At 34.6% G+C, this 25,621-nt stretch overlaps 2 protein-coding genes across 2 annotated transcripts; one reads left to right on the top strand and one right to left on the bottom strand.

The window, feature by feature from the left end:
* The first annotated feature begins 2,658 nt into the window (after positions 1–2,658).
* Positions 2,659–3,239, top strand: LOC108227620 (protein SMALL AUXIN UP-REGULATED RNA 12). The gene has a single exon (XM_017402865.2). The coding sequence runs from the start codon at positions 2,746–2,748 to the stop codon at positions 3,058–3,060; it is 315 nt and encodes a 104-aa protein (XP_017258354.1). The 5' UTR covers positions 2,659–2,745; the 3' UTR covers positions 3,061–3,239.
* Positions 3,240–5,811: 2,572 nt separating this feature from the next.
* Positions 5,812–11,882, bottom strand: LOC108227619 (filament-like plant protein 4). The gene is made up of 6 exons (XM_017402864.2): positions 11,683–11,882; positions 10,944–11,071; positions 10,019–10,295; positions 7,552–9,943; positions 6,840–6,885; positions 5,812–6,706 (listed from the first exon to the last, which is right to left on the bottom strand). Exons 2-6 carry the CDS (start codon positions 11,061–11,063, stop codon positions 6,260–6,262), a joined length of 3,282 nt encoding a protein of 1,093 aa, XP_017258353.1. The 5' UTR covers positions 11,064–11,071; positions 11,683–11,882; the 3' UTR covers positions 5,812–6,259.
* Positions 11,883–25,621: the final 13,739 nt, after the last annotated feature.

The raw sequence follows: 25,621 nt of genomic DNA, 5'->3' as shown, positions 1-25,621 counted from the left end.
ATAAATGCTTCATCTTCATGATTTTTCGCAATGTGATAAGGTCAATGACTAATGGCTGAGGTACGTCCGTAAGTCCTTTGAGTCCTTCGCTGTCAGGAAAGGTCGTTCTTTCTTAATTACTCCTGTAGTTTAGGCTTTCGCTAATAGTACATATATGAAGTTTCTAAGAAGATCACCTTGTCACTTCAAAGCAATTAGTTTACGGAACTATCCGTACTCTTCTAACAGATTATCTGGTTTGTGATCTTTGTAACTGTCGACAAAAGTAATTATTTGTTAATATTTTCGGGAAATATCCTTGTTATGCTATTTACTAATAGCATAACAAGGATATTTGTGTTCGAACCTTGCTTCTTGACAAGGTTGTGCATTTTAGTGAAAGTATTATGACGTTTTAGTTGTGCGACTGATCCTCAGTAAATTTATAGGTTTCTTAATATTACATGTCGAATTAAACTACTAAAGGGTCAACGCATCTTAGTGAGACTCTGAGAGTGTGATGATGATTTAGTTGTGTAACTGATACTCAATAAATTTATAGGTTTGTTAATATTACGTGTTGGATTAAACTACTAAAGGCCTAATCGACTCAGTAGATTTGGCGATTGAAGATGACTGGAGGAAACTGTAACATGGCTTTCATGTGCTGAACACAGATATTCAGTTTCACCGTGTTGCAGACTTCCATGGTTAGCTCATGAGTCACTACCTTTCGGTGAGGACAGCGGGTCCGGCTTAATGTTTTCTTGTGTTCTTAGCTCACTTCACCAACCATTCTCCTTCACAGAACATGGGGTGGCCTTTAAACAGACAAACCCTGTGGCCCTGTTCTCTCCATCAAGCTCACCTCTTCATTTTTGATTTAGGAAAATACGATCTTTTGAATGCGACAACAGCTGAGCCAATGAGACCGGTAGCTTCTCAACTAACCAACGAACGATATAGTTGGATTATAAATTCCGGGCACATGCATGCAATCATAGTAATCTCTATGGTTGCGATGACTGATGAGAATAATGTAGAGTGAATCAAGACAAAAGTACTTCGAGGAGTTTTCTGTTGGATGTGGCTATATCAGCAGATTCCGTTGTGTTTTCATCTTTTTTTCTTTTTATCCGGACAGTCATCTACATTCTGATATTTCAAATTTCATTGACGCTATGAGTCGTATGTGCCAAGAAGCAACAAAGTCTGATGAAAGAATCGCGAGTAATATCAGTACTCTGGGACCAGAATTTGACCTCAAACATCAGTACTCTGGTTAGATGCTCGTGTCTACCAAAATCTTTAAGTGTCGGGAGAAGGCATTGAATGGATTTTATAGCACCGAATTAAATCAGATTGAAATCGTATATAGGACCCGAAAGAGTTATACGGATGAGTGCTAGGTTCGAATGGCTAGATCATGCTATATATAACATTATTCCAGCGAACAAACAAGGAGTACTAGAGCTAGCACATGTGATTGTTATCGTCCTGGACTTGATAATCAAAGTGGCCAGAGGGCCGTAGAACAGTACAATAATGTACAGTTATTATTGGACCAGGTCTCACCAACCTCTTTTATTTCTAGACATCAGAATCAGGCCACCAGAGCAATGTTATGATTTTTACAGTTCAATTTGATTACTTCTGTAATTATAAACCTCGTGAGCCTTAATTTGATCAAGTACATTAATGCATCTCCTTGCATGTTTCAGATCAAGTAACTGAGAGTTCAGATAAATCGAATTCTCGCTGAGGACCTTATTATACCCCTGCAGTGTATAACACTGGGATACAACAGCTACTCAGCTAGCAAGAAGCAGGAGCAAGAAGATAAGTTGGCGTGCGTTCATAGTTGAAAAGGTCAGAGAAAGTATGTACAAACTAATCTAATCTACATAAGCAACTCATAATAAGGTCCATGATCTTATATTATGTGCTCCCTCACCTTCTCTCTCGACTCCGTGTCTCTCTGGTTGTCCACTTTTGACTTTCAATGATCAAATTGACTATTTTTTGATCAAAAATTATGAATTCTGTTAAAATTGAAAATTTTATTAAATTGATTTTATGTACTTTATAATGATATACTTTTTAATATGTTTATAATTATATAATATATATAAAGTGTCGTCAAACTTTGGTCAATTTGACCGATTATAATAAAAACTAGACGATGGGAGGAACATATTCCCCTTGATGTGCGATTGAACAAACACGAGACTAACTAGACGGATAAATAGATAATTAAATGAAACAAATGGGATGGTAGGACTCGTACCCGAAACTCCTCCCTACAACGAGCTCTGAAATATGATACTGTTTGAAGATCATGTTAAGTAATCAACTCAGCCTAAAAATCTTAAAACCTTGAGGTACTAGAGGATGGTGTCCCTCTTATATTATTGAACATTAAACAGGAAAATAATGAACATGCAAAAAGTTTAGATTAGACTTGAGAGAGAGACAGAGCAAAGGGGCCTGGATGTTGTAATGTAGGGCAACAAACTGCAATATACTGAGTGAGATTTGGCTCCAAACATGTCCTAGAGTTCACACACTACCTAAAAACACCCGGTCTCTTCTTTGCCCCCACAAGCCCACATGACTCTTCTTGTAGTTTCTGTGTGTACCTTTCTCCCCTCTTCACTCACTTTATATATCCCTCAACTCTCCATTTCTTTCCCACACAATTCACAAAAACAGAATTTCTTTCTAGTGCAAACAATACTCCTTTGATTATAAAACAGAGGTTTTTCGATGGCCTATAAAAAATCAAACAGGTTGTCACAGGCCGCGTTGATCAAGCAGATCATGAAGAGATGTTCGAGCATGAAAAAAAGACAAGGCTACGACGAAGAAGGCTTTCCGGTTGACGTGCCAAAGGGCCACTTTGTGGTGTATGTTGGTGAAAACAGGACGAGGTACATTGTCCCGATTTCATTCCTGAATCATCCCGAGTTTCAGAACCTTCTGCAGCAAGCGGCTGAGGAGTTCGGGTTTGATTACGACATGGGCCTTACGATTCCTTGCGATGAAGTTGCTTTCGAAAGCCTAACGTCGATGCTTAGATGAAGATTAGTTTCTTACACAAAGCTTACTCACGGGGAGTTTACGATCATGAAGCTGCTTCACTGCTTCTGTGGCTTTTATTTCTTTTGTAGTGTTTTTTTTCGATTTTTTGGATATTAGAGTTAAGCTAACTGAATCCCACAGGGATCGTTCTTTGTATATGTCAATAGATTTCTCCTTTGGTCTGGTGTTTGTACATTTTACCATGTGAGAGAGAACTAATATTAAGGATCTTCGGTTATACAACCTCCAGCACAATTTCTTTTATTTACTACTTGCATGCCAGAGGCCGATCTAGAATGAATAATTTCTTTCAAAGGACACCGAGTAAACTATCAAATTTTATGACTTATGAGGACACTTGAATAATTTTATACAATTTATAATGGTAAAAATTCGAAGAAAAAATTAATTTATAGAGGACATGTATCCCAGTGCCTTTAGTCTTGGACCTGGAGTATCATTTCTGAAATTGAAGTCGATGATAAAAGAGGCAGTAGATATATGGACTTTGGACAACAAGAATAGTCCTTAGACCCCCACGGGTGTCCCAGATGGTTGGACAGTGGCGCTTAACACTTGCTATTTTAAGGTCACGAGTTCCATTACCTGGACGTTCTGGGAGTAGTGGGCTACCATGCTCGGGAGTACGAGTGTGCAAGTATGCCGACTGAGGTTGGATTAGTCTAGGTGCGTGTAATCTGGCCTGGACACCGGTTTAACCAAAAAAAGAATAGTCCTTAGATGTATATCTTCAATGTGAGGCCAGCTGAACTTACAAATAATGAAGTTAGCTAAGATTTATGGCGAAGGATGTTTTTACCACAAGACATGACCGCCCATATATGTTTCAGTCGACATCAGCTGTGCTGAAATGTATGTTGCCAGAGGTAATTTCAGCTTTTAATTTCCTTGGTTCAGGATTGTCATTAACGATATCATGGATTGTATCTCCTATGATAAACTTGTGATAACTTCTTCTGCAGCTGCTGGCCTGCAGCTACACTTGTATAAAGTCCAGGTCTTATACACAAGATTTCAGTTTGTGAATCAGTTATATGGTTGGTATACAAATGGAAACTTATCATTATAATCATTACATTTTGTGTGTTAGTGAATGATACAAATATAAACACCGGATTCGTGATGTTTTTGCTCCTGTTCCAAAACGGAGAATATTATACTAACGTGAAGTTAAGAGAAACTGTACCGTCTTCCAAACACAGTAGATTCTGCCACTGTCACACAGTGATAGTACGGATATAGAGGGATGGTAAGCTAGATTATGAACCACAAAAGTTTTGGCCAAAGTCTCCATCACTAAAATGGTCCATGCCCACTTGCTTTTGATACAATACAACTGTTAAACTGTATGTAATGAGTACTATTAAGTACTATCTTCTTTTTTAGAGAGACTACAACAGATGATGGCCAAGAAGATCTATAGATCTATAATGCATGTTCAATGCGAATGGTCCCTGACTCCCTGTGCTTTTATCTTTAAACCTAACCTAGTTATTGAACTCTAATCATAACCACCTAGTGTTATTCCAAGATTTATATTTCCGTACCGACCGGACATTCGCCACCTTTGTATGCACCCATGACAGAAATAGATTAGAATAACACAGGATATATATATTTCCGGTTAATAATTTATTTTCGACTCTCCAATCGTTGGATACATGGATTAACCTAAATTTTCAATAATAAGGCGCCAAAGCCCGTTTCATAAGAGATAGAACAATCTTTCACTCCAACCTTATAGCAGATCATGATTTGGACAATTAATAAGAAAATTATTGTGATAACAAAATAAAGGTAGATATTATAAATATGATGAGAAGAAAGACTTGAATCCAGTGGGGAAGAACAGATAATCCCAGCAGGGGCAGCAAAATTGAATAACATTTATATATCACTTTCTGTGTATGGTTGATATTATTCGTGATTGGTATTTTGCTATATCATGTTTCCTCTAGTGTTTGACGTTTCACCTATCATTTGTCATTGCTGCAACTTCCATCTGTTCTCCAAAATTCTAAAATTGCGGAAACCGTAAGATTTTATTCTTCTGCAGGAAAGAATTGCGAAATTATCAGAAATCAGGGAAACTAGACAAGCAGAAGCACCTATGCTGGGAATCGGTTTTATTAAAGTAGGGCAGACATGTTTGTTTGAGAAACAGACTTTGGTTGCTTCCAAACCTATACAGCTGTGGAACCATAACTCTAGTCTACATATGTCTCTGTAGAGCCCTTCTTTAAACCCATTTTCAAGTCTTTGCTAGCTCTCCAACACACACAATGTAGACATTCCAACTGATATTTTCATTCGCACTTGAGATTTTTCATGAACTTGTAAACAAATATCATCGACAGTTTTCGACTGAGCCACGAATTTCCAAAATCCGCATCCCCGGTCATTTCAGTGTAGTTTTATGTTTGAATCCATCGACAAAATATCAGTGTCACGTAAACATGTAAAATTAGTAGTTATCGACCATGGTGAACGACATGTTACAATTGCAGCTTAAAGATTGGAACTTGAAACAGACGAGAAGTTGTGCTGTTTTAACTGAGACTAGCAAAATCCGTTCCAAATGAACCATAATGTTATTGGAGTAAAATAGAGCATATACTACTGTAAGCTTAGATTGTGAAGAGTGCCCAGTTATATTAATGTACAAACTGTTACACTGATGTTGTTCACTCATGTGTTCTTTGGTCAAAAATAAGTTGCTAAAGATGTAGATTATCAACAAAATAACAGTTCCAGTAGTATTGTATAAATTGGCGGCAGAAAACAAATGATCCGACAATGAAAACCATATACAGTCATGAGTAGAAGTTACCTATCGTTGATAACAAAGTATTATTGTTCTTATTCAATAAAGAGCATGGAGGAGGATGGATTTACAGAAGAAACCTGCTGGAATGATTCTGAAATGGTATTCTCTGTTCAAACCAGAATCAAGTGTTTCCGTTTCTTGAATCACCAAAGATCTCAGTGTAATATTTGGGAATTCCCGAAGCCGGACTTATTGTATGGTTGACTGGTTTGTAGACTTTCCTTTTAAGTTCCTCACAATTGTATAACTTTGAGCTAAACGATCCTCTCCGAGACTTAAAGAGTAAGATTCAAAAACATGAGTTCATGTGTCCTATTGCCATGAAGCCAATTAGCCAATGAGCCAAACGACCTAATGGTCATTTCTAGCTTTTGTTGAAAAAAATCTGCTGAATCCTCGGGGATTTTTTTCTGGTGTTGGCGTAGAAGATGAAGAAGTGGACGAGCCCGACTTTGCAGATCGATGATGTGAGTGCTTTGAACTGATTGGTGATCGTGGTAGATTGCTTGCTTCAGAATCAGATGGACTGAAAGGGGTATCGTATATATTGACTGGGGACTCCCCACCTGATTGATTAACGTCAGCAGAAGTCACGGTATTTATCTCATTCATATCCACACTGTTATTAGTGGTCCGCTCATCTTCGGTAAAGCATTCTACGTTCTTCTGACTCTTGTCTCTGGAGAAAGACCCTGGTAATTCTGGATGTGGACGCATCAAATTTAATTGTTTCCCCAGAACAAATATAGTTTCTTGACACTCTGCTAGCTTCTCTGCTGCAGCTGATAACTCCATCTCCTGCGATGACATAACAGTTTAGCTTCTTTATTTCACTCCATGGCCCACAAAATTATATATATAGTGATTAGTGATTTAACATTAGGAGGCAGTGCATGTGTACAACATGATTAGGATGCTGTGTTACCCTCACCTGGTTGCTCTTGGCATCAATATTAGCCCCAGACCCGTTCTCAATCCTGAAAAAGTAATTCAGGATACAGTTAAGGGGATTTGTCATGTAAATCTAAATGCTATGTACATATTATAATCGTTTTCAACAGAGCATGCTCAAGCAGGTTCCAGCATGCAAGCTTAACCATTCCAGGACAGAAAAAGTGAATCAATCCTTGCAAACAAATACTCCATTCTGTATACTATCTTATTTAAGGAATTTATACTCCTTTCAAGCTACGAATGGAGTGAATAGGGGATTTGTGGAATTTGGGCATGTGAAGGGTTCACTTAAGTTTGATATTAAACCTGCAAATAGGTGTTTCTAGTGTAATTTGGTTGCAATGCAATTACTACACCAAATTTTGAGAAATGTTACTTTTTTACTTACTAACAAAATTTGGAAGTTTGACTATCTCTCTTTTTTAAATTAAAGGGGAAGATCAGTAGTCACAACCTCTGCTAAGCAGACATAGTGGGAGTCTACTATTGATCGTGATGTAATAGCAAGTAAATTTTGGAGAAACTGTGAACTGTAAATTAGAGAATGATTTACCTCTTTTAAATATGCAAGTTTAAGTCATGTGAAAACTATTTGGCCTTATTATTATTCATACAAAGTAATATATCAACTGGCCAGAACAGGACTGAAATTTATGGCAATATTTCAAGCAATCAAGGTTTGCACTAACCTTTGCAGTTCTTCTTGCAAAGACTTGCATTTTTCAAGTGCATCCTGATGCTGATTTGTCTTCTCCTGAAGCTCAATATACAAATTTTCTATTTTACTCCGTAGATGATTCACTTCAGCTTGTGACTCCTCTGCACGACTTTCAAGTGACTTGTACGACTCCGCCATACATTTTACTTGTGTCTCGGCCAAGCCATTCAATTTGTGAGCAGCACTTAGCTGTGACTTAACTTCAGCTACATGTTGTTCTGTTTCTACTAACTGAGACTTGGTGATTTCTAGATTTGCAGCACATCTAGCTAGATCAATCACCAGGTTATCTTTTTCTGACTTCAATTGTTCAAAATCCTCCAGTGACAAAGTTTTGAATTCAGAATTTGGAACAAATGTTCCTTCAAAAGGCATGTCAGGATTAGAAGGTGAATCCAAAAACGAACCACAACTGTTATCGTATCTCTCTCCAGATGAGTTCTCAGTAGCTTTATTTTCAGGCAACGCAATTTTGTCTATGCAATCAGAGCTACTATTATCCATATCTATGTTATTATAACTCATGACACTAAAATGAAGTGCGTTGGCGTTACTAAATACCTGAGAAAGACATAGAACAAAATCACTCAGGCCTATTTTTCCCTTCATAACCTCATCATAGGTGAAAGAGAATTCCTCCAATTTCCGGCTCAGTCCATCCTCATTGGGCAGTGGGACCTGGACAGCTTTTGCCTCCTTGCCAAGTAGCTGTACAAAGTCGTTAATACTAGAAACGGCAATTTTTACATCTTCTGTAATTTCATGCACAATCTCTCTCAATCCTTCGCTGTCCTGGGATACAAAGACTTCCTTGTCGGTTGTTACCTCAACATATTCCGGACAATTTTCCTGATCACCAGCAGCACCAGTACAAAGAGGTCCATCAATGAGAGGTTTCACCGAATTTTGATGCAAATCATCATGCAGATTCTGCATAACATGCTTGATCTCCTCCAAAACTTTGCTGACATCAGTCTCTTTAGCCACAGACTCTAGTACCAATGAAATCTTTGATTGGAGCTTCATGTAAGGAACTAAATCTTCTTTATCAGATACCTTCTGAATTCCCAATGAATCAAATTGTTGCTTCTCCTGGAGAGTTAAATCTGTGGTGGTAGTTGCTGCTGTTAAATCATGATTCACAACTTCAGATCTTGTACTATTTGATATATCTCCATTTGACTCACCGGTTGAACATGCCAACTTTTCCATCTCTAAGAAGTCATCCATAAGTTCCAGCTGGTTTTCTTTTTTAGCCATTAACTGGTTGTCAATGTTCTTTTCCTTTTTTACAGAGAGCTCAGACATTGATCCTGTTGCCCAAGACCCTGTACAGCTTAGTTCATCATCATTTCCATCTTCTGATGTAGAGGTTAAGCTTAAAGGATTGCTTGCATGTTGGCTTAGAGAACTTTCGGTCTGAATTTGTGTAGTTGATTTTGCTATAATTCTATTTTGAGTATTTGCTTGCAACTGTGCTTCCAAACTTTGTAGTTTGCTTATTGTCTTGGCACAAACACTTCTAGAAGCCTGTAGTTCACTGGTACGTTTGGCTAAAGCTTCCTGCAACATTTTTGTTTCTTCTTCCATCGCAAATAGACGTTCTGTGAGCAACTCAATCTCTTTATGGTGCTTCTGTGCACTGTCAGGTGAAAATTCAGAAAACTGAGTCATGTGTGGACTAGTGGGAGGCTTTACAGGGGACCGCCTTACCCTAGAGTCTCCATAGTCTCTTCCCAAATTTTCAACTTCCAGCTTCATTTGTGCCATAGCAGCTGGACCAGGCAATTTCTTCCGAACAAGACCACGCAGTCGCTGGCATTCCGCTTCTAGCTTAGCTATTTTTTTAGCCCCTTCCAAGTGCTGCTTATTCGCAACTTCTGCAGACCGCACACTCATGTTCTTTTCCTCATTTCTGATTTCTAATTCTTTGGCAACTATATGAAGCTCATATTTTAGAGAATTTATTTCCCTTTCACACGATTCAATATTGCTCTTCAGTTGTTCGATGTCTGCCTCGGCTTGTGCTTTTTCTTCACTGATCTTTATCAGCATGTTAGAGCGATCTTGGAGGGATCTAGATATTGCTGCATTGTCAGATGCGGATCTGAGAAGCTCTTGCTCTAAGTTACCTATATGGGTTTCAAGTTTAGACTTTATCATGTCACATTGCTTGGTGTTGGTTAAAACAATTTCATGCAGTTTCTCCTCGTGCTCTTCTTTCAGATTTCTAATCTGCCGCATACACTCCTTCAACGCACCATCTAGATGTGATGCTCGATCTTCAGCCGTAAGCTTCAACAATGTAACTGATTCCAGCTGATCTTTTAGTGCCAGAGCTTCTGCTTCGGCCTTTTCCCAACCTGTTTAAGAAAAATAACAATTGTGTGATGTCATTTTTAAATGAGAAAATCATGACCAAAGATACGTCAACATACCCGAGACAGCTTCTTCAGCGACTTTAGCATGCTGTTTTACAGCATTTTCCTTTATTATCATCTCTGAATCCGCTTCAGACAGCTTCTCATTCAATTCATTGACTTCATTCTCTAAATTTTGCACCTGATCCTCGTAAGAAGTCAATTTATTCTCGTATGTCTTCACTTGATCCTCATGTGTCTTCACTTGATCCTCCAATCCAGTTAGATGAGAATATAATTCCACGGAAATTTGGACATACTTTGGCTTTTTCTCCTGCTTGCCCTGTGGGGTAACCTTTCCAGAAAAAAGAGGGAACATTTAAATAACTAAAGAGTAATGCATAGTAAAGCAAGAGCATGACCCTGTCGCTAATTATCTATACAACAGCCTATGCAGCCGAGTTGCAAAGTCACAATAACTACTCACTAAACTTTCTGTTATAACTATAATGGCCTCTTTCAGAAACAAAGGTGCTCCAAGCACAAATACTGTTCCATAATCGTGTATTACATGAGATTTGATCTGTATAGCATACATTTTGTGTTTGATCTGCCCTCATTTTGGTAAATTACATGATGCAGTACAATCCATATATCTTTTCCTAGCCTATAGTGACATTATAAGTTGATGAGAATTGAGAAGTGTTTGGATTACAGCATAAAAGCTAAAACATTTTTTTACCGGAGAATTTTTTAGAGATTGAAAATTAGATATATCCGACAAATCAGGCTACACTGAAGACGTCCATATGAGGTATCAGACGAAACTCTTTTATGGTGTCATTACCGTTAATATCAATACTAAAATTTTGGACAAGCAAACAAAATGCAAAGCTAAAATGTCTTACTACCAGAGAGAATTTAAAAGATAATGGAAAATCAGACGTGTATTGGATACAAGAACAACTATCAGAAGTTTAAAATATGCATTTGAAGGACATACTTGATCCTGGGGTTCAGACGAAGCTGTGGCAGCACCAGCAGAATCTGAAGTAGCAACTACTTTGTCGGCATTTGCCTTATCAGATGATTTCTTCTTCCAGGGCCAGCTTCGTTTGTCCATTCTAAACTCTAGTAGTACATAGGCATAGCATAATGTTAGTAAATAAGTAGACAACATTTGAAGTGCACAAACCACTAACTCAAGAACTAGTACCACAAAGTTTACTTTCATTTCGACATTCTTAACAGCAGAACTAGCACCACACAGTTACTTTCATTTAAAATCCTCCAATTCCATATTGTAACCAGCAAAAACTAGCTTCACACAGTTACTTTCATCTAAAATCCTCTAATTCGATTTTGTTAACAGCAGAAACTAGCTCCACACGGTAACTTCCATTTATAATCCTCGAATTCGATATAGCTAACAGCAAAAACTAGTACCACGCATTTGATCAGCTTGTTTCGCAATTTTCAGTATTGATAAATGTAGCAATTCAGAAAATATGATATCGATAATCATAAACAGATCCGCAATCAGTTCATGATATATAAATCTAGCAGTAAATTGTAAAATTTCATACATATATAAACTTAAGTTTACTGAAATTTGCACCGACAAGACATATTTCAAAGTACATATAAGCAAGTAGAAAACAGAAGTGCATATGTTCGAATCCAGACATGAATGTATTGTATGTATGATCAACAAAATTGTGCGAGATTGAAAAACAACTTACAATGCGGGAGGTTGTGTAAGAAAATTGGAGGAGTGCGCAACTGTGTGTAATAAGGTTAAGACTTTGGGGATTGTCCAGTGTTTTGTTATTGCTGTACAGTTTGGACTTTTAAGAGAGATGTATGTGTGCACAGTTGAGAGAGAGAGAGAGAGAGAGAGAGAGATGTGGGGAAGGAGAAGGAAAGTGAATAAATGAGAGAGAGGGAGAGAGAGATGATGTGGTGGTGAAATGGTGGAAGAGTGGGTGGCATTAGGTGTCACTTTTAAATGGAAACATCCAAAAAAATGTACAGTGAGTATTATTACATTACTGATTACCTACACTTGTGTCCTAGATTATTTTCGAAAATCGAATGAGAAAAAAAAAAATTACACATCTTTTCAAAGAGAAAATATTAAAAAAATACACTTACCTTGAGTTCTTACGGATATATTTAAAATCATCGTTTTCTTGACATTGCATCAACATGATAATTATTCTGTAAAATTATATAATATCAATTTAAATATAATATATATATTGAACAACTTTCTTTAATTATATTTGAAATTAAACCGACATATTAAAAAATAAGAAGATTTATGCAAGGAACTTATTAACTAGCATTTCATATTCCACCGGATTCTTTACGATTTCCTCATTCATTTGAATCGTTTTTTTACCTTAAGAAACTTTCCAAATACATTTAATGGATCTCAGCACTTTTTCTCTTTTTTACACTATTTAAATTTACTATTTATATATTTATATTAAAAAATTAATGGGTCTCACCATCTCATCCACTTTGTTTTCTTTTTTCACTATCTTATACATATTTTTTTAACCTCCATATCCAAATTCAACGCAAAAAATTGGGTTGTTACTATAAGTATCCGGTCCGGATACAAATCCTATGTGGATATAAAATTTAGATGTCAGTATTATAAAATACTTGTTGCCCTGTGATTCTTGCAGGAAATACTCTTCTTTAACAGCTAGCCATGGACAAAATTACATGATTTTGAGTTCTTTAGATACTGTATAAATTATCCATTTAATTGTAGTATTAAGGAGAGTTATTCTTTATAATAATATCAGTTAGTTACTACTTGCACAACTATTATCTTTAACTCACAAGTAAAACAATAGTACAAGTGTGGCTATGTTAAAAAAGTCACCGCCCTATTATATTTTACTTTTAAAGAAACAATAAAAGAAAAGAAAAAGTCACCACACAGCTGTGTAAATATATATATATGATAATAATATATGTACTTGCGAAAAGAGTACTTGATTTTTGGAGGATAATAAATAAATTAAAAGAGCGAAGAGGATGTGACGAGAAAAGTTAGAAGGGTTTCCGGCAGGCTTGTGCAACAAGGATTTGAAGTAATGAGCTGGACTTGGACCACCGTCATAAACTAGCTCGTCATTACAGCTCATGGCCATATTAAATAACAATTTTTAGTAATTGTAGAATTTAAATTTAGATATCTTTTAGATTTATAGTTGATTGGGATTTTCATTTATCAAAAGATTATATAAATTTATTTCTAATACACCTGTCTCCTATTAAATGAAAAATAAATGTATCAAAATATTAATTAAATTAGTTTATTTCTCATGTTTATATTAACAATATAAAGGATAACTTTCAGAAAAATATTTAAATTTAAAATTAATATTGTGACACGTTCTTTTCTAAAAACAACTAAATATCATCTCTTTTTTCAAATACTCCTCCATCTCAGTGTAATAATTATTTTAATTTTTACACATAATTTAAAATATAATAGGGTTTATCTGTTGTGTACTTATGTGCACATGTTAAGCACGGAAACTCATAATTTTGGTGTGTTTTCATTGGTGTGGTTTGTGTGAACGCAGGGGGCTTTATTAAAGGGGTGTAAGCCAATCAAAATATGAAAAAACTATCAAATTTTGTGCTTATTGTGTGCCCATGGGCACACCATATAAAAACCAAATATAGCCGTTTGGGCAAGCTTAAAAGAAGTGATTTCTTGTTTAAACTAGAGAAGTGGGGCAGAAATGAAAAGAAAATAAGTTGATAAAGTGTTTGGAAAAAAAGCAGAAGTTGTGAGAAAGAAGTTAGGATTCTCAGCTTTTTAAAAGTGCTTCTACTTCTTTACACAAACGGATCAATAAAAGCAGAAGTCAGAAGCAGAAGTAACTTCGGGCAAACAAACAGCGCATATATTAGGAAGTAATTTCTGAAACTATTCTTCTTTTCATCTTAAAAATCTTGAACAGAGTAGTTTGTGGGACCACAACTTCATGCTTCTTTAATTTAATCCAGTAGACTTGATCGGATTACCTTTATAATCATGGTTAGGAAGTTAATGCTCATTTAAATCAAGATTTAGATGTTTGACTTTAGTTTCTGCGTCAGTGTCAGGTACTCGAAATATTGTTCTCCTGACGATTATAGATGTGATTACTTGTTACTCCCTCCGTCCCAACAGATTATATACATTTGGTGTGGACATGAAGACCGAGAAAAAATATAAAAAATGAGTAAAGTTAGATGAAAAGTGAATAAAGTGGCGGGACTCATTTGTATTTAAATATAGATTTGTGATAGTAGAGGAAAATAGTGGATGTAATAGTGTTTATATTATTATAAAATGAAGATAGTGGAAGAAAGTGGTTGGTGTAATAGTGTTTTACATTATTAAAAGTTGCTATTTTAGGAATGTATAGAAATGATGAGACATCCCAAAGAGGAAACTGTATAGAAATGACCGGGACGGAGGGAGTACATACTTCCTCATACTCATACTTCCTCTGTACTCCTCATTTCTTTACATTATTTTTCGGCACGCTTTTTCACACTCATTTAAAGTATAATTTTATAATATATTTTTTTAAAAAAATTCTCTGAATAAAAATTTGATATTTCAACTTTTATTTTAAAAAAAGTAAATTTTAGAAAAAAGTAATACAACTATACTTTATAGGAGTCTCAAAATGCATGCAAGCAGTGAACGTAAACAACCACAGGAACGGAGGGAGTATATCTTTAGAAAATATTGTACTCCGTTTTTTTACAATTTTTTGCATTATTCTGCAAACATATTCAGATTTTAATAATTATTAAAATTATTGTTTCTTAATAAAAAATTAAAAACTAAATTTTAATACAGAAGAAACGGTAAATAATTTCTGTAGTCATATCTTATAAGAATTTTAATATTCATGGCGAACACTGTCTCCCAAATATATACTAGTCGACCGGACTGACAGGGCGAGTAATATTTTTCGATATATATTTACTTTTGTATTGAAGAACATACTCTTGTATATAATACCGTTTCTTGGATATATTTTTTAATAATTAAATATAAATTATTTACTAAGTATACTACCTTTAGAATTTTATTTGCAAATATACTACCTTCTCTACGATATTGCAAATATATTATCTTTTATAACATGCAATCAATTAAATTGCAAAAATACTATCTTTCATTCTCATTCCTTTCTTCTCTCTGCTCTCACTCTCCTCCGAACTCTCTATCCCCTAAACAATGGTCATGACTGTTGTGGAAAGCAACAAGACGGCGGCGCGGTTAAACAGTCTTCCATCGAGTTCCTATGACCTGTGACTTTTGACATATCGTCGCGACAAAAACTAACATCGTCGCCCCTGAGAACGGTGCTTCAATCGAACCTCCTGCCAACAACACAGCCTTAATCTTATCTCTACTTCTCTCCAGCCTCACCTCTCGTTGCCAATAACCTCCATCATCATCTTCTTCCAGCGATTAACAGCGCCGCTACCCAGCAAGACACCTCCAAACAAGTTAATCACCAGTCTGGCAGCCTCAACTCTGTTTTTCCACCACAAGACCACAAACAAGCAATCAACTTCACAATCACCACCGGATATATTTATTTCTAGTTTTTTTGTTTTTGTTACTTTGTTGATATTATCATTGACCCTGCAGGGACACTCATTTTCGCGATTCGCAACCAGTTGCAACTTATTCTGCAAATAAATATAAATTTCACCAGATTTTTTCAAAGTTCCATTTGTGAATGCATATATGGTGGCTAGTAGTTGCAAACATGTTTGTATATGCAACCACCGTTTTTTCCAAATATTTTTTGGAACATAGTTTTTTTACAATTTATTTTAAAAAGTGACAGTATTTTTGCAAAAACTCTTTTAAACTTGGTTATTTATGAAAAAAAGCCCAATATATATTTACAAATGATATTGTACATATATGTGTGTGTGTGTGTAAATATTTACAGTATATGATATATATTAATAAATAATATTGTACATATACATATGTGTGTGTGTATTGTGTGTGTAAATATATATATATATATATATATATATATATATATATATATATAGTATTTATAGTGCGCTTACGTGTCGTGTACTGAAAATAAATACATTTGTGACACTAAATTTAGTCATTATATTTTCACATTCTTATGTGATTTTGATATAATATTTAACTCCGTATTTTTCGTGTACCAAATTATCGAATACTCCCTCTGTCTCATCGGGTTTTTTGCGTTTTTTTACACGTATTTTGGGACTCTCATGTAGTATAGTTTTATAATATTTGTTTTTACCATTTTTTTCCCCGAATAAATATTTGATTTTTAAATATTTATTTAAAAATAAGATTAAAAAATATTATAACATTATATTTTATAAGAGTCTCAAAACGTAAATATCATGATGGGACTCGATGAGTATGTTTTATCCCTCGTGTAGTCAAATATCCCGCGGTGAAAGATGACACTTGACAGGAGTATATAGTACAGTAAAATTAAGGTCCCTAAGATGTAATTGCTGCTTTTTAGGAATTTTCTTTTATCAATAAAGTTTCTTTTTAATCTGTACGCTTACATTGCATACTCCTATGCAAAACTATCACGCTACTTGATCAAAAAAAAATCAACTAATCAATTTATACTCCTTTCGTTATGTAACATATATTTCCAACTAATTTGGTTGAGTTAAGTTCAATGGAGATCACATTTTTTTAGAGACCTGGAGACCACATATGTTCTGCAAGTAAAATATTTCATAAAAACATTGCAAAACGTACAGTTTTACAAATCATGTTCTGCGAAATCATTATTTCATTTAAAATCTTGAATACCATATATGTTTTACATGTAAAACATTACAAAATGTTTTGTTGTATGAAATATATTTAGTTTGCCGAACATTTGTTCAACTTGCAGAACATACATTATCTACTTATTAAATAGATGATTTTCAACAATTTTAATGAATACATGATATTTGCAGAACATGTTTTATAAAATAATATATTTTATAGTGTTTTGATTGCAGAACATACGTGGTCCCCGATGAAACAGCGGTCTCCATATATTTACAATTATCATTTTTTATATTATATTTTACTATACAGATGATTTATTAAAGATATACACCAGGAATCAAATGTCATGTACTAAAAGGAGGAGGTAGTTATATAATTGGACCGTTTGGAGAAGATTAAAAAAAATTAATTCTTGTTTAAAGTGAATAAATGGGTTAGAAAAAAAAATAAATTAATTAATAAAGTGTTTAGAAAAGAAGTAGAAGTTCTGAGTAAAAAGTTAGCATAATTTTTTTAAAAGTACTTTCACTTATTTACATATACAAGATAAGCAGAAGTTAGAAGCAGATTTAAAAAGTTAGAACCAGATTCTGCTTCTGTGAAACGAACGAGCTCAGTAAAATCTCGATCTAACAATATTTAATAAAATTAGGAAACGATGTTGGCTGGAATACAAAAGTGTCAAGGTGAACACAGTGAAGAGGAAGAAAAGAGACATGTGGTGACCACCATCACACGGTTGTTGTTTGGTAGGGGCGTCGTTGTTCCAGCTTTTTGCCTTTTCATCATGGGAGTATGATGCCGAGTGGGGCCCACTGACACATAGGACCACAATAATGAGTACATAATATCCACCTCATCACTAATCCATCTCATGATTGCCACGTCGATGACCATAGTTTTAATTATTTTTTTTCTTGTTTTTGATTTCTTTCTCGTTTCGATTGTCGGCTGCACAGCGATCTCGAAATAATACAGGTCTATCTTTTACGAGCCTTACGGGCTGCTGCTATTTACAAAACGGAAAACAGAAATAATTTGTACAAAATTAGAATAAAAGAAAATTTAGATGTAAAAGGTATTTTTATAAAAAAAAACTTTTCATTTATAATCAAAATATTTAAACATGTGTAGTAAAAGAATGACATGTGAAAAAATTAGTGAAATAAATTTAAGAAAGCATTTGTACCATTCATGGAAAATAGAAATAAAAATAGAAAAAACGCGTACGGAAATGACGAAAATAGAGTTATATAAAGTTTTAGGTTTTCGTAGGATTAAATTTTCGCTAGCTGAATATCACGGATCAATAACAATCTTTAAAAAAATAAATACTGTAACAATCTTTACTGTTAACTCACAGCTACCAGTCTTGAAGATTTCAACATTTGAAACGACTTGTCGTCAATTATATTTTGGTTAAATGAATCAATCAGCTGATTAGCTGATGTGCCTGTAATTTTAAAGAACCTAACTAATACTCATAAATCATTGTCGTTTGCACACAATTCACTTTTCTCGACCTCTTGTCCGCCGTCGAGGATTAGTAGAAAAAGTACTCTAGCTATGTTTAAAAGATAACCAAAGTCGACTACTTTTTTAATTTTAATAATCATCGATAAATTTCATTAAGAGCACTAGGCTGGTCAAAAATAGTCGATTAAACTAAATTTCTATGATAGTTATGTAAAATTTATTAGAGAAGCAAGACATCTTGTTTCGAGAATACTCACTATAAGGTTACATTCTTTTCTTGGACTAATTTAATTTATATTTGTGTTCTAAGATATTGGTCTGAGTCAGAGTCGAACCCATGGGACAACGGAGGATAAACCCTTAACCACTAGATTACATTCTTGAATATATATTATTATTTCAATTTATTATATATAATATATCATTTTAATGTGATAAGAGATGATATGAATCTTTTACAAATATTGAAGGTTGGCTAGTATTGCAAATATCACGAAATTGACTATAATTATAAATATCAGTTTTATATTATTGAAGTTGTGTATATATGTTATTTATAAATTTTATTTTTGATATTACTAATTAACTTTTTTTTGAAATTTTATAATATATATAGAATCGAAGATATTAAATTGTAATACTAAAATTGTCATGAGCACATGTTAAGATATAACGTAGTTTGCATGCTATTGCGTGAGCTCGTGGGTTTACCCAGTGCGCATCCGAAGGGTAGCGGCTGCGGGTTCCTACATTAAAAAAAACTAAATTTTATATATTTAACTCACTTTGATTGATGTGATTATTGTACATACAGAAATCGATCGCTATGAAAAAAATAAGAATCAGTTAAAGGAGCTAAATACAAGAATTTAGTAAGAATTTAGCGTTTAGTGAACACGCTTAGAATAACTGTACAAACATAGAGCCGTATAGGAGAGGGCATTGAGCGACAGGGGAGGAATGGCATAGAAAACAAAAAAATGCCAAATGGGGCCCTGGGAAAGGACTGTGAAACAGCTTTAGTCCTCCGAGTCTCATTACTCTCGGATAGTAGTGACAAAGTCGGTCGATTTTCCATTGGATTCGATTTCACCTTTCTTCCGTTAATCGTCACAACTTCAACTCATTTGGGTGCAACAGAAGACCTATGGCTATAATCAGGATGAGCGGGTGCGGGTTCAGTACGGTTTTTGCATAAAACCGCAACCGAAGTTGCATGTTTCTTAAACGCAACCTCATCTTCGATTTTGGTTTCGGTTTCAAAATATCGGATTCGGTTTCTATTAAATCGGTTTCGGTTAAAAAACCGCATACAACATAAAAATACACTGCAGAGGCGGCTAAACCATTGCTAAGTGCCCAAATACCAAAAATTTCAAGATCGGATGTAATACTAAAAATTCACTATTCAATATTAAAAGAGTAAATTTCAAGAGTGTGGTTGAAGTTTACACCGATTTGCAAGTTTGTGGCTGAATTTTAAAAATTACAAAAGCGTGGCTCGAGTTCGCCTCTACCTTTTAAAACTTTGGTTGTCGTTAAGTCCGTTAGATTTTAGCCGTTAACTCACTTAAAAATTAAAAAAATAAAGGGGTAGATATGTAAAAATATATAAATAAAATTGTTTGGGGAAAAGGGGAAGAAACTGAGGGGGCGGCACGAGTGGCGGTGAAAAACGGAGGATCGAGAACTAAGGTTTGGTGACTGGGATTCAAAATCCACGCTTGAATTTCAAGTGAGATTGAGGCTATGAAGTGGTCGTTGGTATGGTGGGTTGCGGAGGTGTTTGCCGTGAACAGCCACTGGTTGTGTTGTAGCGTCGCTACTGCGTGAGTAGAGCTGTAAACGAACCAAGCTGGTCGTTAAGAAACTCGACTCGACTCGGTAAGAAGCTCGACTCGGTTCGGCTCGACTCGTTAACGAGCTCGAGTTCGAACAACGAAATCTGTTCGATAAGCTTAACGAGTCGATCCGAGCTTTTTAGATGTCCGACTCGACTCGACTCGATTTTGACTCGAACTCGAGTTCGACTCGTTAAACTCGAACTCGAACTCGACTCGGTAAGCTATATACATTAAAAAAATAATCTTTTTTATATTATTTAAAGAATGGATTAATAATAAGATTTTTGCTTTTTGTTCCTTTTATTTTAAACTTTCAATTTTTAATATTTTTTAAGTGTGTAGACAAAATCAAAGCCAAGAAAAGAAAAAAAGTTGAAATTTTTATCGATCGACTCGGTTTCGACTCGACTCGGTATCGACTCGACTCGGTTCGTTAAGAACTCAAACTCGACTCGGTCGTTAACGAACTCGAGTTCGAACCAAGAAAAAAGATCGATAAGATAATCGAGTTTGGCTCGACTCGGTAAAAAAATGCTCGACTCGAACTCGAACTCGGTAAAACTCGACTCGACTCGGTTCGTTTACAGCCCTATGCGTGAGAAAGAAACAGGGAAGGGGGCTGAGCAGGGAGTCAGGGTTGGAGACGGTGAACACGATGGCAAGAATAGAGTTGTGAACGGTGAATTCGATGGTGGTGGCGGTGCCGGAGTTCAGCCTGGATAACCCAGGGAGAGTGTATGACGGCGAGGAGGACAAGGGGCTAGGGTTTCTGTTACCTGTACTTACCCTAGGTATGCGTAGATATATGAGCGCTACTAATACTCCCTCCGTTTCAAAATACATGTCCACTTTAGAAAAAAAAAATTGTTTCAAAATACTTGTCCACTTCAACTTTCAATGTAAATTTATATTTCCAAAATCAACTCTCCTTCACATATTACTAATTTATATTTCCAATATCAACTATACACCACATATTATGTTCAATTAATGATTTAATACACCTCTTTTTTCTCACAATCGACTTTTCTTAAATTATGTGATTTTTTTAAAGTGGACATGTAATTTGAAACGGAGGGAGTATTATTCACGATTGCCATGAAGTCTTCAATTACTGGGAGCCGCTTCACTTTCTTATTACAAATCTTGCTTTCAAACTTGGGAATACAGGTCATCTCTCTCTCCCTCCCCCTCCCTCCCATTCTCTTTTTGTATTTACTTGTATATATGTATGTGAATTGCTAATCACTTTTTATGTTAATATTTATGTATCTCCTGTTGATTTTCAGAGTATTTGGATTTCGAGATGTGTAGTTGCAGTCACTACTTGTAGCTCGCGGTGCCAGAGTTCAGCCTGGATGGTGGTCGAAGGTGGGTTGTCGATGATGGAGTTCAGGCGAGTTGTGGTGATACTAAAAGGAGTTAAGGCGAGTTTTGGTGATGCGGCAGAGAGTACAGCGGCGAAGCGGTTGAGAAAATAAAGGGGAGAAGAGAAGAATTTTGAAAAATCCAAAAATACCCTCAACTCCGTTAGCTCCATTAGAGGGCATTTAACGGCAACCAAAGTTTTAAAAGGCGGAGGCGAACTTCAGCCATGCTTTTGTAATTTTTAAAATTCAGTCACAAACTTGCAAATCGGTGCAAATCTCCAGCCACACTCTTGAAATTTACTCATATTAAAAACATAAGGCCATATTGACAAGCCAAATAAATAAAAATGAGTGAAGCAGAACTGTAAACAAGATGACATCTTATTATAACCGCTGCTGGTAGGGCAGAACATTGGTCGGTTCGGCTCGGTTTCGGGATAAAACCGGAACCGCAACCGCAACCATATATCCTCGGTTTTTAAAATCGAAAATCGCAACCACCGGTTAGGATTCGGTTTCGATTTCGGTTTAAAAAACCCGATTCGGTTGTAATCGGATCGGTTTCGGTTATAAAACTGACAACTATAAAATTAAAAAAATATAAAGATAAATTGAAGCGTAGAATCCAAAAACAATAATTGATTAACATATTTTGAACTTAATAATTAATTAATCAAAGCAGAAATAACCAGAAACATCTATTATTCCTAGTATTATTCCTGGTAAATAACCAGAAAGAAGTTCCTGCTGGTGAGTGGTGACCTCTCCTGTGTAACAGCAGTAGTTAAGTTTCCCACACAAAGCTTTCATTTTACATGTAAAATAAATTTCCGCACTGAAATGTTTTCATTAACTCAGGAATCAATGTAACAGTTTGCTTGGTTCTCTGCATACTGAAAGGCATGAATGGGGCGGTCTTGGGCTCAGGTTCTAGCAAGCTGCAGACTAATCAATTTTAAGAAATACAAGACTATAAAAGAGTAGAGAAATCATTGTCCACAATATATGTTTTATTTAATATTATATATATATATATATATATAAAACTTATTATTTAATTATTATTTTAATAACCGGTTCGGTTCGGTTTTTATCGGTTCGGTTGGGAGTTAAAACCGGAACCAAACCATTTAAATCGGATCGGTTTTTAACTTTTCGGTTTCGGTTTCGGTTTCGGATCGGTTATATTCGGATCGGTTTTCTCCGGTTTTTCCCAGTTACGGTTCGGTTTCGGTTTGAAATCGGTTTTTTGCTCAGCCCTAGCTGCTGGTGCTAGCGTAGTGCTTGTGCTAGTGTGCTACTCCCTCCGTCCCTCTAACTTGTTTACGTTCATTTTTTGCACGTATTTTAAAGATCTTGTAAAGTTTGGTTTCATAACTTTTTTCTAAAATTTTATTTTTTCAAACTTTTATTCGGTGAAAAAAAGGTAAAAAATATATCACGAAACTATAATTTAAATGAGTCTTAAAAAGTATGCCAAAAAATAACGTAAGCAATGAGGGGGACAAAGAGAGTATTGTGCTAGGTGCAAGTATAAGAAACACAGTGAAAGTGTAAAAGTTTGAATTGATATAACTAATATATGATATATACGTAAATTTCTAAATTTAAAATTAAAAATATTATATAAATTATAATTAATAAATATATATAATATTTATTTAAAAAATCGGTTCGGTTTTTTCCGGATCGGTTCCTAGTTATAACCGGAACCGAACAATCAGTTTAGGTTTTGGTTTTTAAGTTTTCAATTTTATACTATTCAATTTTTAGTAGTTTTGAACGGTTTTAGTTTCAGATTTATTCGGTTTTTTGCTCATCCCTGATAATGACACAACAATTGATGAGAGTTGTGAAATAAAGTGAATACAACGTTCTTGACTTTCTATCTTTGACTTCATATATGGATATATTTGGGTAAAAAAAAATTATTATAATAAAAGGAGTTAATTGCAATTGGCACCCCTTTAGTTTAAGCTTATTGCACATTGCACCTAATAGTATTGGAATAGACATTTTACAACCCAAACTTATCAAACGCAACACAGTTAGCACCATCTCCGTTATCTTTGCCGTTAACGTTAACTAAAGCAGGGGCATAATGGGTCAAGGGCATTCTAGTTGATTAAAATAAGATCTTATTTAGATTTTTTGATCATCTAAACGATATTTTTCGGAAAAACTTAAAGAAATAAAGTTGTAGAGAATAAAAACATCTTTTTAGAACTATAAGGTTCAAAATTATCGTAATTCTTGTAATTGTTTTCATAAATTTCAAAAATTAACAATCTCTTAGAAATTGACAATCTTTTTTAAATAATTGCCTAAATTTTGAACCTTATTGTTCTAAAAAGATCTTTTTATTCTCTACAACTTTCGTTATTTTAAATTTTTCCGAAATATATCTTTTAGATGGTCAAAAAATCTAAATAAGATCTTATTTTCATTAAATATAATGCCTTTGGACCATTATTCCCATGCTTTAGTTAACGTTAACGGCATAAGATAACGGAGAGGGTGCTAACGGTGTTACGTTTGATAGGTTTGGGCTGTAAAATGTTTATTCCAAAACTATTAGGTGCAATGTGCAATAAGCTTAAACCAAAGGGGTGCCAATTGCAATTCACTCTAATAAAAACTTATTCTCTCTGTCCTACTAGGTTCTTTACGTTATTTTTTGGCATACATTTTGAGGCTGCTATAAGTATACGAACATAATATATATAATTATTTAAAATTCCTGAAAAAAAAGGTTTGACACATAAACTTTTATTCAAAATAAATAATTAAAAAACGTTACCGAACTATACTTTACAAGAGTCTCAAAATGCGTGCAAACAGTGTACGTAAACAATCTGGGGAGACGGAGGGAATACTTAGTATTACAATTATAGTATATTCCCTCTGTCCCGATATCAGTTTATGTAACTGATATTTCTAAATATTGGGCTACAGATAATACCTATGTGAAGGGCAATTGATTTGTTACTATGTTCACAACTGATGTAAGTTAGATTATTTGAAATATAATTATAATACTTTTTAAATTAAAAGAATTTAAATTATCTACGTGTTGAGCGATCTGAAAACAAAACGATTATGTTTGAACTCGTTTTTATTTCACAATGAGGCTGTCTCGGCTGTGTTTCAATATTTAATGAATTCTTCGCTTTTAAAAAAAAACAAATACCGTATTCTTTTGTGGCCGAAAAGCATTTCAGTCCAGTAATAAATATCTTTTGATCACATCATTAGTTGATCCGGTCCAGTTCTATGACAAGCATATTTATACTGTTTTCATTGCTCTCGATCCAAATACTGTAATAGCGTGCATATTGGGCTGCCCCATACTTCTTTGTCATTTTTCAATTAAAAGCCCACTACCTTCGTAAACTTGCAATTGGGTGTTGCATCTCCAATGCAACACCAAATTGCACCTTTGAAGCCATTCAGAACGAGTAACAAACATAAATTTATTTGTCTTACGGTTCTTTAGAGCAAATCCAATGGAGATGTTAAAGTAGGTGCTATTGTTATAATATAGCACCCAAGCACAAAACTCAACTCCAATGGGATGCTAAACTTGAATGTAAAATAGCAAAATGCTATACTTAGTACCAAGTATAGATGGTGCTATAATTGCCACATAAGCATGCAAGTGACAAAATACATTAATAAAGTAATAGTGACAAATATAGTTATGTACTTTAAGATTATGTAATAAGAATATAGTTTTATTTGGATATGTTTGGTTCTATTTTACATATATCATTGTATCATAAGTTTTATTTTAGCATCAAAAATCATTTTTTGGTTTCATATTATGAAAATAGCTACATCTATTATAACATCATCATTGGACTTGCTCTTACGAAGCTCGGATTTAAATTATAAAAATAGAAAAATAAAAGTGAGTTTTAACAACATAAGTTAGCATATCTTTTTTTAAAAGAATTTGTAGCTGAGAGTATCTGGGTAAAGAAATTGATTGATACCGGAGTTTCAGATTTATTTTCAATTTTAAAATGAAAAATATTTATTTATATAATAAGTGATCTAAAGTCAGAAATCGATATCATTTACTTTTTTAAAATACTTATTTTATTTTATAAATTTTTTTAAATAAAATTCAAAATCATTATTCGATAAAAAC

This window comes from Daucus carota, chromosome 6 (assembly GCF_001625215.2).
Source record: "Daucus carota subsp. sativus chromosome 6, DH1 v3.0, whole genome shotgun sequence".
In the NCBI taxonomy this organism is placed as follows: domain Eukaryota; kingdom Viridiplantae; phylum Streptophyta; class Magnoliopsida; order Apiales; family Apiaceae; genus Daucus; species Daucus carota.
Note: the sequence above shows the minus strand (reverse complement) of the source record. Positions and strands in the feature narration are given on the sequence as shown.

Excerpts from the sequence above, each read along its gene's own strand:
- LOC108227620 (XM_017402865.2), top strand. The coding sequence starts at position 2,746 with ATGGCCTATAAAAAATCAAACAGGTTGTCACAGGCCGCGTTGATCAAG.
- LOC108227619 (XM_017402864.2), bottom strand. The coding sequence starts at position 11,063 with ATGGACAAACGAAGCTGGCCCTGGAAGAAGAAATCATCTGATAAGGCA. Across the intron at positions 10,296-10,943 it reads CGTCTGAACCCCAGGATCAA|GTTACCCCACAGGGCAAGCA; the intron begins GTATGTCCTTCA and ends TTTTCTGGAAAG. Across the intron at positions 6,707-6,839 it reads TTGATGCCAAGAGCAACCAG|GAGATGGAGTTATCAGCTGC; the intron begins GTGAGGGTAACA and ends ATGTCATCGCAG.